Source organism: Mustelus asterias, chromosome 18, assembly GCF_964213995.1.
Source record: "Mustelus asterias chromosome 18, sMusAst1.hap1.1, whole genome shotgun sequence".
NCBI lineage: Eukaryota > Metazoa > Chordata > Chondrichthyes > Carcharhiniformes > Triakidae > Mustelus > Mustelus asterias.
This window is the reverse complement of record NC_135818.1, coordinates 22,693,855-22,708,527: the sequence shown is the minus strand read 5'-3', so window position 1 is coordinate 22,708,527 and position 14,673 is coordinate 22,693,855. Positions and strand designations below refer to the sequence as shown.

General features: G+C 40.7%; 1 protein-coding gene across 1 annotated transcript in view; it reads left to right on the top strand.

Moving 5' to 3' along the window:
- Window positions 1-14,673, top strand: part of dnajc17 (DnaJ (Hsp40) homolog, subfamily C, member 17) — a 178,240-nt gene that overhangs the window by 68,905 nt on the left and 94,662 nt on the right. Inside the window, exon 6 of the mRNA XM_078233508.1 lies at window positions 9,831-9,927. Within this exon, the coding sequence (XP_078089634.1) occupies window positions 9,831-9,927 (97 nt within the window). The remainder of the gene's footprint in view (window positions 1-9,830; window positions 9,928-14,673) is intronic.

The following is a 14,673-nucleotide window of genomic DNA, read 5'->3' as shown; positions in this document are numbered from 1 at the left end:
TCTTCTAGAGACTGCATCACCACTGGGTGTGGGAATGCCCTCAAAAGTTGCAGAATATTCAAACACTGTTTTGAAATTGAGAAGAGCTCCAGTTCCTCTAATACAAAAAGTTTTAGCTTGATGTTGAGACTGTGCCAGTGAAGTACATTTTGGCATTCTGGAGAGCTCTTATAAACAAAGTTGAAGAGGAAGGAAGCTTCATGGGTGAGTACTTTGAACATAGAATATTGACCAGCAGACCCTGTTCCAAGTGGTTTGTTTTTAGAAAAATCTAGTAGAGACAGGTTGTTTAAAAAATATTAAAACCAGAATTCTGCTGTTTTGAAACAAATCACACACACATTATAGAAATAAGGAACAAAGCTGCCAGATCTGCAACAGGAACAGAAGAGAAGTGCATAGCCCAATCCTATCACGGGCCTTGGATCTTCGCTGTAGCTTCTTAAAGTTGGTCAGCAATTAAAAGTGAGCATTGACTAAGAAAAATTCAGAGGCTGATGGAATTGTGCTCACTCCCATCTGATTCTGTTTCTCTGCTACATGTATTGGAGCTAGTTATAGTTATCCTGAATGGGATCCCTCTGCTAACATACTGAGCTGTTCATGCAAGAAGTTGATGTTTTGTATCATGTTCCATCTAAGCACATGATTGAGGGATAAGTAACTTAAATCTGTAACTCAAATGCACAGTTCCCTTGCTCTTTAAGACATTAGAAAGAAAGAGCATAATGAGTACTGATAATGTGGGTTTTCAACTCTTCTACTTTATACTGAATGAAATGGGGAAGAACTCCCGAAAAATCAATGTGAAAATACTCTACCTGTGAAGAGCTCATTTCAAAAAGGAATTTTGATTGGCGTCAAAGATTGACAAGGTTCCCTGCATGGCTAAAAATATAGAAATTCTTATGAAACACAAAAAGACTTATCATAAATTCAGGTTCATTATTCAGTAGAGAACCAAGCTGATTACAAATGTACAGGGAACACTGAGTAAGGAAATAATGGGAAAAGTGCGTGTATGAGAATTGATTCACAGGTAACATAAAAGGCAATCCAAAAGTCTTATAAACATTAATATTTTAAGAGTAGTCAAAAGGATGGGTGTGGCCAATTAAGAACCAAAAACAACATCTGGAGACAGCAGGCATACCAAATATGTACTTAGCATCTGTTGTCACTAAAAGAAAAGTGTGTTGCCAATATCACAATAAAGGAAAAATTAGATAGGAATCAAATAAGATGTACATAAAAGATTTATGGCACTCAAAATAATAAAATCACCTGGTCTGGATAGGATGCATTGTAGGTTGATGAGGAAATTGAGGATGTAAATTGTGGAGGCTGAAACCTTCTTGGATATGGATAGGATTGCAAATGCTACACCAATGTTCAAAAAAGGGGAGAGACATAAACCCAGCAATTGCAGACTGGCTGTTGGTGATGAGGGAGCTTTTGACACATTAATCCGGGACAAAATTAGTTGTCAGACTCATAAAGGAATGTCAACATGCATTTGTTAAAGGCAAATTGTGTTTGACTAACTTAATTGAGTGCTTTACAGTAACATTGTGGATGATGCAGTCCAGCTGATGTTAGGAATATGGACTTTCAAAAGGTATTTAAAAAAGTACCACTTAACCCATAGACTTGTTGGAAAAATTGAAGCCCATGGAATTAAAAGGTCACTGGCTGCATAGGTACAAAATTGGCTAAGGAATTGGAAGCAAATAGTAGTGATGAATGGTTGTTCCTCAAACTAGAGGGAAGTGGACAGTGGTGTCTCCCAGGTGTTAGGGCCACAGTTCTTTTTAATACATATTATTGATTTGGACATGGTTATACAAGACCTAATTTCAAAGTTGCAAATTAGCACAGAACATGGAAGTTTAGTGGACAGTGAGAAGAATGTTATCAGACTTCAGGAGGACATAGAAAGACTGTGAAATGGACAGACTCCAGCAGATGAAATAGAATGCAAAGAAGTGATTGTTTTTGATAGAATGAGGAAAGATAAATATAGTTTTAAAGTGGGTGCAAAAACTTAGATTCTGGAGGCAAATGTACACAAATCTCTAAAGATGACAGGACAAGTTAGGCAAGCTGTTGGAATCCTTGTCTTTATTAATAGCAAATTAATTACAGAAGTAAGAAGTTTTGCTAAACCTCTTATAAAATGCTGATTCGGCCCCAGTTGAAAAGGTATTGTGACTAATTCTGGACAAAGAATTTTTAACAAAGAGACTAAGGAGTCGGTACAGAGGAAATTTGTTAGATTGGTAGAAGGATAAAATACTTCAGTTATGTGGCAAGACAAGAGAAACAAAAGGTCACCTACAGGCAGAGCAGATTTATAGAAGTGTTCAAAATCATGAAAATCTTTAGACCGTAAATTAGGAAAACCGTTATCATCCCTGCCACTATGGGAAACAGTTTCCTGTAGTTGAAAGGATGGTAACTAAAGGAGACTAACACAAAATAAGTTGACAAAAGAACTAGAGGTAAGAAAATGTTTTATATGCTGAGAGTATTTATGAGCTGGAATGCACAGTTGAAAGGGAAGTAGAAGCAGATTTATCAATTTTCAAAGGGGAATTCGATTACTACTTGAAGGAGAAAACGTGCGGGACTTTGGGGCAAGAGCAGGGCAGTGGGTCTAATTGAATAACAGTATCCAAGAGCAGAATCCTTCTGTTGTTCTAAATAAATGATGGTTCAGCCCTAACCTACTCTCTTTTGTTTCAATGTGGGATTTTGTACTGGACAGGCCACCTTTATGGACCTGAGAACAAGATTTCTGATTCAGCACCAGGTGAGCTGGGACTGGCTCAGAAAACCTACACCTTCTCATCTTCAGTCTTTGATTGAATGGCCGCCCATTTTCCTCTAATGGACGGTTTTGATAACAATATGTATGGGATGTGTCCAGGTTTCAAGGGACAGGACCTATGTAGTACAAGTTAATATATTACCTCGCATAATTGTCTCTTTCAAAGGTGTACCATGCTCAGCTCAAAGAAGGAATCTAAAAGTGTATAATATGCCATTGGTCTGGATATTCCCAAACGCATCACAGCCAATGAAGTGGTTTGAAAGTGCGCATTGGTTGTTCTGTGGGCAAACTTACACACAGTAAGGTGTCCCATAAACAATAAAGGAGATAAACAGCAAAGTTGTTTTGAGTGGTACATCTTGATCAGGATGCTTCTCTGATTTGATTTGATTTATTATTGTCACATGTATTAGTATACAGTGAAAAGTATTGTTTCTTGCGTGCTATACAGGCAAAGCATACTGTACATGGAGAAGGAAAGGAGAGAGTGCAGAATGTAGCGTTACAGTCATAGCTATGGTGTAGTGAAAGATCAATTTAATGCAAGGTAGGTCCATTCAAAAGTCTGATGGTAGCGGGGAAGAAACTGTCCTTGAGTCAGTTGGTCCACGTCCTCAGACATTTGTTTCTTTTTCTCGACGGAAGAAGTTGGAAGAGACTATGTCCATTCTATTCTACTTAAAGTGAAAAGCCCACCTTCACAGGGTTTTAATTTAATGCCCCATACAAAAGACAATACCTTTATCCCAGCTGAATTCCCCAGGTAACAAGTCCACTTTCGGGACTGACCCACAGTCTTCTGACTCAGAGGTAACATGTGCTGACTAGGGTTCCAATGGAGTCCACAGGAATTAAAGTTAAAATCTGGACACTGTGAACAACCGGGAGAAAAATGATAGGGGCATTAATAAAAGATCAGAGATAGGGAAAATGCTGTTTGATAGTCAAAAATCATTCAATTGGGTAACAAAGAATGTTTGGCAACAGACGTGAGATGATAGTGTGTCGTGAAGGTGGACTGTTGGGTAACCAAGTGTAAAAATGTGGGCATGGGGTGGTTAAAGATAGGGGCTCATGTGATTAAATCTCCAAGAAACCATCCAACCAGATTTGGTAAACATGCTGTTACCATGAAGTAAAACTGAAGCATGGCTATTACTTTGTTTTAAGTATAAATACAGGGCAGGTGCTATATATGACATATACAGGATCATTATAATTATAAAGGAGAGTATGGTTTGTCAGTGGGACACCATGTCAAATAAAATTCTGTTCTAAACAAAAAGTGACGGAGTTAATCAGGAGAAATAAATTTGAGTATGAAAGGAAGATAGCTAGAAATTTAAAAATGGACAGTAAGAGGTATTTAAAAAGGAAGAGATAAGTAAAGTGAGTGTTGATCCTCTAGAGAGTCACAATGGGGAGTTAGATAATGAAATGGGCGGCACGGTAGCACAGTGGTTAGCACTGCTGCTTCACAGCTCCAGGGACCTGGGTTCGATTCCCGGCTCGGGTCACTGTCTGTGTAGAGTTTGCACATTCTCCTCGTGTCTGCGTGGGTTTCCTCCGGGTGCTCCGGTTTCCTCCCACAGTCCAAAGATGTGTGGGTTAGGTTGATTGGCCATGATAAAATTGCCCCTTAGTTTCCTGAGATGTGTAGGTTAGAGGGATTAGTGGTTAAAATATGTAGGGATATGGGGGTAGGGCCTGGGTGGGATTGTGGTCGGTGCAGACTTGATGGGCCAAATGGCCTCTTCCTGCACTGTAGGGTTCGTTCTATGATTTCTATGAAATGGCAGATGAAATGAACAAATATTTTCCTTCTCTCTTCACTATAGAAGACCCGAGAAACATTCCAGTAATAGCTGTAAATTAGAAGGTGGAAGAGAGAGAGAAACTTGTTGAAATTACAATCACTGGGGAAGCAGTAGTGAGCAAACTCATGGAGCTGCAGGCTGGCAAGTATCCGAGTCTCGATGGACTTCATCCTAGGGTCTTAAAAGTGATGGTTAATGAGGTAGTAGATGCGTTGGTGTTAATTTTATAAATTTTCCTAGATTCTGGCATGGTCTCATCAGACTGGAAAGTAGCAAATATAATCCCTTTATTCAAGAAGGGAAGGAGGCAGAAAACCAGAAACTATAGGCCAATTAGCTTGTTGTCTATTGTGGGCGATGTTATGTATTTGTATAAGTTCCTATTACCTCATTGTGAAGCTCTCCTGTAATAATGTATGCAAATGGAAGTGGTCATAAGATATCGAACGGGAAACTGAGAGAAGCAGCAGTCATGGGAAAGATCTCACACCACAAATAAGGATTCCGTTAGTTTTCAACTAGTGCTTCCAAGTGCCATGTCCCCAACAAGGAAGATGTTCGAATTAAGGATGTTATAGCTGGCACTTGGAAAAACTCAAGGTAATCGGGAAGTGTCAGCATGGTTAACCAGAGAATGGCTGCAGAATTCTGAGGGATCTCGATGTTCCAGTGCATGAATTGCAAAATTAGTCTGCTGGTTCAGTAAGTAATTAAGAAGGCTAATGGAATGCTATACTTTATTATGAGAGGAATTGAACAAAAAAAGTAATGATGTTATTCTTCAATTATGATGTGGAGATGCCGGCGTTGGACTGGGGTAAGCACAGTAAGAAGTCTCACAACACCAGGTTAAAGTCCAACAGGTTTATTTGGTAGCAAATACCATAAGCTTTCGGAGCAATGCTCCTTTGAAGGAGCATTGCTCCGAAAGCTTATGGTATTTGCTACCAAATAAACCTGTTGGACTTTAACCTGGTGTTGTGAGACTTCTTACTATTCTTCAATTATACAGGACATCTTGAATACTGTTTGCGGTTTTAGTATCCTTATTTAAGAAAGATTGATACCTGAATGAACAGATTGTCTCATGAGGAAAGGTTGGACAAGACTGGGCATGTTTCCACTGGAGTTTAGAAGAATGAGGGGTGACTTGATTGAAGTATATAAGATCCTGAATGGTCTTGACAAGGTGGACATGGAAAAGATGTTTTTTCTTGTGGTGAGTCCAGAATTAAGACGCACTGTTTTAAAATGAGGGGTCGCCCTTTTAGGACAGATTGAGGAGAATTTGTTTCTGAGAGTTGTGTTACTTTGGAACTCTGTGTCTCGGAAGGTGGTAGAGGCTGGGTCACTGAATATTTTTAAGGTGGTAGATAAGTTCTTGTTAGGCACGGGAATCAAAGGTTATCGCGGTGTAGATAGGAATGTGGAATTTGAGACACAAACCTATCGGCCATGATGTTGAATAGCAGAGCGACTCGAGGGGCAGAATGACTTACTTCTGCTCCTATTTTGTATATAACTAATTCCATCAGCATGTGACCAAAAGTTAAATGCGTTGATGCCAAAAAATAGATTAGCAGAAGATAGCATTCTGGGGAGCATGGACAGTGGGGGGAAATGTTTTTTTTGTGCAAAAGCTGGTAAGTGATTTTCATTCTTCAGTAAATTTGATTCTGGATAAATATATTGCAATTCCCTCAATTTTAAGTGCTGAAGTTGAGTCCAACAGTTAACAGAACCAATAGAGTGGGCAGATTTAGTGCGATGACATTAGTAACAAACTTCATAGGCATGTCTTCAACCCTTGTGATCAGGAATAACCCTTGACAATGCTGTTTTCTGTTACTACAACTTGTCCTTCACCTCTTTACAGTTGTCAGCAGGTTTGGTCACCCAACCTCCTCAAACACCTCGCTCTATATTTTTCATTTCTCTGGGATAGACCTCACTTGTCTCCACTCTGAAATAAAATTATAATTCAGAATAAGGCCATTTCGCCTGACCAGGCTATGTTGCTATTTATCCCACATATGAGTAGCTGTTATAATCCCATGGGCCTGCCTTATTCCTACACACCTATCTTATCCTTTTTTTAAACCATTGATCTACCTTATTCTTAAATGTTTCATCTATTTGGTTGTAGCATCTCTGGGAACAGCTTCACTTACCGTTCCTGCACAGTCACTTCCTGAGTCCCCCAGGAATCTGTGCCTACTTTCCTTTTTCCTTGTTTATATGTTATCCCTTAATGACACGATTTGAAGTCACATATATGCTAGTTACCTCCAGCCCCATCACTACATCACCTCTCTTAAGCCATTCACTCCCTCTGCATTGTCAGACTGCATCCAGTCTTCAATGAGCCACAAGTTTTTCCAGCTAATTGCTGGGAAGAGTACACCTGCAGCCTTATGCCCATGCTATGAACACTACACATTCACCATCGATTCCTTAGTCCTTCATGTCCACTATCTCCGGATGTGCCATGCTGAATATCCTGTTGAACCCTGAGCTGAGTTTCTGACCCCATTATCTCTCAACCACAAATATTGCTGACTTCTACCTCCATTGCACTGTCCAGTTCAAACCATCTGCCACCAAGTCCTGATTCATGCCTTTGGCACCTGAGATTTAATTACTCCAATGCAATCCCTTCACATTTTCCAAGAATTTCAGCTGAGCAAGCAAAACCTTATCGCGCACAACTGTCCTGCTGCTCATCACACCTATCCTTGCTGACCTATGTTATTTTTCTCCCAGTTGCCATATACTTTAAATATAAAATTCTCACCCATTTATGTTCTTTTCCCATTCCTCCATGGGCTCGCTCCTTCCCTTATAGATAACAACCTTCAGCCCTACAACTCCCACAAGACCAAACTGTTTCTTTGACTACAACCTTCTGCAATGTTATTAGCCGCTGTGTCTTCGGCCACCTAGACCATAATCTCTGGAATTTCTTCCAAAACCTCACTGCCTCTTTTTTTTCCTGGTTTTTTTTGGTTCTGTGTTTGTTTTTCCTCATGTCTCTGTGAAGCAATTTGGAGCATTTTAGTGTGTTAATGGTTCTATATAAAAGCAAGTTGTTAAATATGCCTTCTGCATAAAATTCGAGAATAGCTGTCTGATAGAGATTTTTTCTCTTGGGTTTCATTTTTAATTAACTAGGATTTCAAGTGCTGACTGCTTCACTAGGTTACAAGTTGGAAGATTGCCATTTCATCAATAGGAAACAAAATAATTATGATTCTCTTGGCTAGGGTAACAAGATACATAGAATAAAGGTTAAAATGTTTTGATGCAGACAGATTGAAAGATGGAAATATAATTTCTGTTTACTGAAGGGTTTTGAATTAATTGCTGGCTGTTGACAGCTCAATGATTGCTAAGCATTTAGAGAACTGTGATTTTTTTTTAATGTTGCTTTCGCTGTCACTGACAGCATTATTGCTTTAGATAATTCTGTCAAAGTTGACTGGCAGATTTGAAATTTATGCTTAATCTTTAGAGGAAAAATATACGCTATAATCAGGGAACACACTTGTGGTCTTCAGGCTGTTATTCAGATAGCCATTTGATGTGTAAGGTAATAGCTGGAGCTTAAGAATTATGTTTTGCTGAGACTTTAGTTCATAAAGGGTTTACTTTGCTTATAACCTATGGTGTAACCGTGAAAGCGAGACTGGGATTAGGGAAGAGCACAGATTTTAACAATTTAACTGCCCAATTGTAGAATGTTCTCTCAAATTTCAAAGTCTAGGGGTTTTAGTGCTTATGAGTTGTAGTCTAGCTTTGAACACACACAAGTGGTTGTGAAAATGCACAAGTTGTAAAAAGTAGAGAAACAAAATAGTCAATTTCTAGTGAAATAATATTGAAAAACAGAAGTTATGTTAAACTAATATAGAACCTTGGTTAAACTACAAGTTTAATTACTGTATATAGTTCTGATTTCCATATTATGAAAAGATTAGTCACTGGGGATGGTACAAAAAAGATTTACATGGGGTATTAGAGTACACCGATATGAAAAGGCTTTTCCCGGGCTTAGACACAATCCGATGTACTTCCCAATACTGCACACGCCAGTGATTCACTGTACAAATGCCACTGAACCCAAGTTTGACTGAGGATTCAATGGTACAAAACTATGATTGTACTGCTGAGGCATGTCAGATGACGAAAAGATTTGAAGGCACGTTTCAGATGGTGTGTACAATGTAGAGAGAGTTTAACCCATCTCCTCTTCCTGCCATTCAGCTGAGTTGCAAGTATTGCATTTAGTCTCGGCATCCATGAACTATAGAGAATTAAAAGCAGCCAGCGTTGTCCCTGCTGGGAAAAGCAGAAGTGTACCTGTTGAGTGAAGACATTATCTGCTGTGATGCCCCTGTGGTTGAAATGTACACTGACATTCAAAACAATGACACTTTGTTTAGGGGCCAGTGGCCTCAGTACTCTAGAAATATTGGAGCGTTCTGGTGAGGAAAAAATTTAGAAGTATTTGAAACAGAATACGTAGATGGCCTAGCAGTTTTACGTCTTGTTATTTGTGAATGGAACATAAAGCGTTTACAAAGGGATGTGGATAGGTTAAGTGGGCAAAGATCTGGTAAACGGAGTATAATGTGGGAAAGTGTAAAATTGTCCATTTGACAGGAAGAATAAAAAAGAAGTATATTTAAGATAATAGCAAATCACTGCGGATGCTGGAATCTGAAACAAAAACAGAAAATGCTGGAAAATCTAGCAGGTCTGACAACATATGTGGAGAGAGAACAGAGCTAACATTTCGAGTCTGGATGACTCTTCGTCAAGACTCCGTTTTTAAGGAAGGATGTAAATGTGTTGGAAGCAGTTCAGAGAGGGTTTACTGGACTAATACCTGGTAGATAGATTCTTGGTAAGCAAGGGGGTTAAAGATTATTAAGGAAGGCGGGGATGTAGAGTCAAGGTTACAAAGATCAGCATGGTCTTATTTAATGACGGAGCAGGCTCATGGGGCAAAGTGGGCTACTCCTAATTTGTACGCTCATGCGCTTCTTTTGTCAGACATAAAGTTTGCTGCCAGTCTTTTTCTTCTTCATTAAAGGTATTGATAATTCCTTAATTGCTCAGGAGCAAACCTAATTGAGTTGTGTTACTAGCCAACATAAGACCGTTTTGTTCTCTTGCAGATTGCCAAACTCAGGGAAGAGGGCTCCAGGCATTTAGAGGAACAGCAGAGGCTCATCAAAGAACAGATCATGCTGGAGAGCGAGCAGAGATTACGAGGTAAATTTGCACCTATTTATCAGCGTGCTTTGTTACCCAGGCACTCTTACTTCTCCTCCCATTTTTTTGTCATTCCTTCCCAAACACTTTGGGCGGGATTCTCCAGTCACGGTTGCCTGAAAACTGGGGATTCCCACCCAACTTCAGTGGACCTTTCCGTGGTCCGCGCCCGCTAGAATTCCAATAGCGGATGGAAGAATTCCGGCCTTTGTCTGCTTTGAGGTTGGCCGGTGGCTGAGGCTGACTCTTGCCGAATTATGAACCTGATCTCCGTCCTGTAATTCTTTCAAACGATGAATAGACATGAGGAGTCTTATTTTTCCAGGGGTGGATACTTATAAGATACTGCGTGCATTAAAAGATCCACAAAGCTATACATTTGGAATGGAGTCAATCATTTTGTGTTGGTATAGGTGGGCGGTATTACTCATGTTAGCATTAGCACCTTTTTTTTTTTAACTCCCCATTCCAATCTGATCACATTTATAAAAGTAGGGCAGGTTGTTGAAGCTTTTCCTGTTGCTGGTTGTCCTGTCTGTCTTTTCTACAGGATCCTAGATCAAAGGAAGTAAAAAATGTTAAGTCTGTGCGAATCATTAGTTCAGCTACAATTGAAATAATGGCCCTGATTTTTACCGGCACGGCCACCCCGAAATCGGGGCGGGCGAGGCTCGCAGAATGGCATTCCCAGTTGGCCTCGGACATGATCTTACGAGCCTCGGGCAGCTGTGCCAGTAAAATCAGGGCCATTGTGCCCAGTTTTGGGCACCTCGTTTTAGCGCAACACTCAAGTTCGTGGAACTGTTGCAAAAAGGTTTATTAAGATGATACCAAGGGTAAGAGTCTTCAGACCGCAAGGAACTACAAAAGGTCATGAATGTAGTCCAATCCATCACGCAAACCAGCCTCCCATCCATTGACTCTGTCTACATTTCCCGCTGCCACAGCAAAGTAGCCAGCCTAATTAAGGACTCCGCGCACCCCAGACATACACACTTCCACCTTCTTCCGTTGGGAAAAAGATACAGAAGTCGGAGGTCACATACCAACTGACTCAAGAACAGCTTCTTTCCTGCTGCTGTCAGACTTTTGAATGGACTTACCTTGCATTAAGTTGATCTTTTTCTACATCCTAGCTATGACTGTAACATTACGTTCTGCACTCATTTCCTTCTCTATGAACGGTATGTTTTGTCTGAATAGCACGCAAGAAACAATACTTTTCACCATGTTAATACATGTGACAATAATAAATCAAATCAAATCAAAGATAACAAGAGGCAAGGAATAGAACTTTGAGAGTATTTCAGAGAGTCTGCATGGGCTGGATGGTGGCCTTCTGTGTTGTAAGATTCTTGAATTTGCCAATCCATTTTTTTGCACAAAGAAATGTTTTGACGCTGTAACTGTTTGTTCATAGGACAGATAGTAATTTAGTGAACTGAAAGAAACCTCAGGAGAAGAATTTCTCTCTTGTACTAATCTTCTAAACTTGCTGTTTATGCATGCAATCATTATTTTGTCAGAGAAAATCTTGCTCTTCTGTTGGAATCAACCAATTCAGCTTTGGTCTTCCTCAACGCCTTTGACTGGCTGACATGCAATCAGAGGGAACTAGTCTTCATCCATACATGGGAACACCAACACCTCTTAAGTTCCCCTCCAAGCCATACCCCATCTTAACTTGGAATTATATCACCGTTCTTTCACGGTCTCTGGGTTGAAATCCTGGAACTTCCTTCCTAACATCACTGAGCGTGTACCTACACCACACAGATTGCAGCAGTTCAAGAAGGAAACTCACCATCACCTTCTCAAGGTCGATTAGCGATGGGAAATAAATATTGGCCTAGCCAGCGATGCCCACAACCCATGAATGAACAAAATGAACATACTTTTGGCAAATTCCTTCTTCCTGGTAGCTGTAAGAGTAGTCTGTGGAAGGTGTTTAAAAGAATTCCAATGTACAATTTGCTGACTAGACCAATGATTCATAAGCTGGGGCCCATGGGCCCCCGAGGGTCCTCAGACACCTTCCAAGGAGTCCATGATGCAGGGCTAGCTTTACAGGTGAACCTCCGCTCAGTGTTCCGGTTCAAGAAGGTGGCTCACCACCACCACCACCATGAGCTCAACTGGGAATTGATAACATATGCTGGCCGAGCCAGCGTTACCCACGTCCTTTGAAAGAGTAAATTTGAAAATTCTATGCCCTTCTCATTGTAACACATTGTCTAGCCGTTCTATCTTATTACAACAGTGCTGGTTACTCTACCCTTCCAACTGGTGCCCAATGTGTCTCTTGCACAGCATTCTCCAAAAGCACCCAGACGTTTTGTTTTGCATCCTACACACAATTGTTAGCAGGACACCAGCCTTTCTCATCCTCCTTTTCACATCTCGGGTTGGATTGTTGAGCTCTTTCCTTCAACGAAAGAATGTGTGGAATTCTGTACAACAAAAAGTAGTTGAGGCCAAAACATTGTATGTTTTCAAGAAGGAGTTAGATATAACTGTAGGGATCAAAGGATATGGGAGGAAGTTGGGATCAGGCTATTGAGTTTGATATTCAGCCGTGATCATAATTAATAGCGGAGCAGGTTCGAAGGGCTGAATAGCCTAATCCTGCTCCTATTTTTTATGTTTCTATAAATAGCTATATTTAATTATCAAAAAGGGATTCTGAACAGGTAAACTTTTCTCAACTTAATCCCTGCTGAAATAGTAGTACTGTTGGCTGATTGGGAACCCAGTGAAATCCCCAGCGTTTTAGCCATGCTTGCTTAACTGGATGGCATTAACATCCTTCCGTTTGGTACCCGAGCCAATTGGTGGGGGTGGGCGGGGTGATGTATTAGATCTGTCATTGAAAGCTCTCCATTTAATGGCTCCCCACTAACGGGCCTAACTGGCTGCAGGAAATCTCCAGAAAACACCTGGGCAATGGAAACAGGACATGGCAAGGCTACCCCCACCCCACACTCAAGGAGCCGAATGGCCTACATCTGTTCCTATTTCTTATAGTCTCAAATGACACCAGTTGGGTCCAGGTGCTTCACCACACTCTCAAGAATGAAGTAAATCAGAGAATGAGTCACTCCATACTGGCTGGCTTGAATGGACTTTGGGGATTCATGGAGAAAATCCATATCCTGCAGGGACAGAGAGCAGGATGGATAATCCAAGGATAGAAACATTGTAAATTATAAGGGCATGTTTGAAAACTACAGAGACTGGTTAGTGGGCATTCTTTTGGAAAGGTTGTATACCAGGATGGAGAGCAGTAGGGGAGCTTGGTGCAGGGGGGTTTTGGTGCTGGCAGGAGCAGTGGAGAGGTTCAGTGCAGGGTGGGAGTTGGTGAGGGGGAACGCAATGTGGGTAGAGCGAGTGGTTTGGTGAGGGGTAGATTAACATCTATTATCGGCAAGATGCTGGAGTCAATAATCAAAGAGGAAACAGCTAATCATTTAGGAAAGCTAAATATAATCAAACCTGGTCAACATTGTTTTATGAAAGATAAATCATGTGTGACAAGTTTGCTCAATTCTTTGAGGATGTAACAGGGAGAGTAGTTGGAAGGGAACCTGAAGATGTAATTTATTTAGGTTTCCAAAAGGCATTTGACAAGGTGCCACATAAGAGGCTGGTGCATAAAGTAAAAGCCCATGGAACTGGAGGAATTGTGTTAGCGTGGATTGAAGACTTGCTGTCACATAGAAAACTGAGTGTTGGAATAAATGGATTCTTTTCAGAGTGGAAAGACAAAACTAGTGGAGTACCACAGAAACATTTCTGAGCCCGCAATTGTTCACTATTTACACTTATGACCTGAAGGAAGGGACAGAATGTAAGGTCTTCGAATTTGCGAGTGATATGAAGATAGGTGCAAGGGCATGGTGTGATGAGGATATTGTGATTCTGCAACGGGATATAGATAGGTTGGGTGACTGGACGAAAACCTGGCAAATGGAGTTTAATGTGGGGAAATGTGAAGTCATGCATTTTGGTAGATTATTATCTAAATGGAGAGAGACTGCAGGTGGGTGAAGTACAGAGGGATGTAACTGTTCTAGTGCTTGAATCACAAAAGGCTAGCACGTAGATCCAACAAGTAGTTAAGAAGGCAAATGGCATTCTAGCTTTTATTGCAAAGGGGTCGGAGTTTAAAAATGGGGAGTTTTTCTTGCAATTATACAGGTTGGTGAGGCCTTGCATAGAATATTGCATACAGTTTTGATTCCCTTGCCTAAAAAAGGACATGGTAACATTAGAGGCAGTCCAAAGGAGATTCGGGATGAGGGGGTTATCCTGTCAAGAGAGACTAAATAGTCTGGGTCTGTATTCCTTGGAGTTTAGAAGAGTGAGGGATGATCTTATTCAAACATACAAGATCCTGAGGGGCTTGACAGGGGAGATGGTGAGATGTTTTCACGAGTGGGAGAGTCTTGAACAAAGGGACATAGCTACAAGATTCGGGGTCAGTCATTTAAAAGTGAGCTGCATGGAAATATTTTCTTGTAGAGGGTGGTGAATCTCAGGAATTCTCTGCTCCAAAGAGTGGTGGAGGCTGGATTATTAGAAGTATTTAAAGCGGGAGTGGATAAATATTTAATAGATGGTGGAACAGAGGGCTATGGGGAAATGGCACAGAAACTGAGCTGAGGCTGGCATAGATCAGCCATGATCATATTGAATGGTGGGGCAGGCTTGAAAGGCCTGTTGGCCTACTCCTGCTTCTGTTTCTTA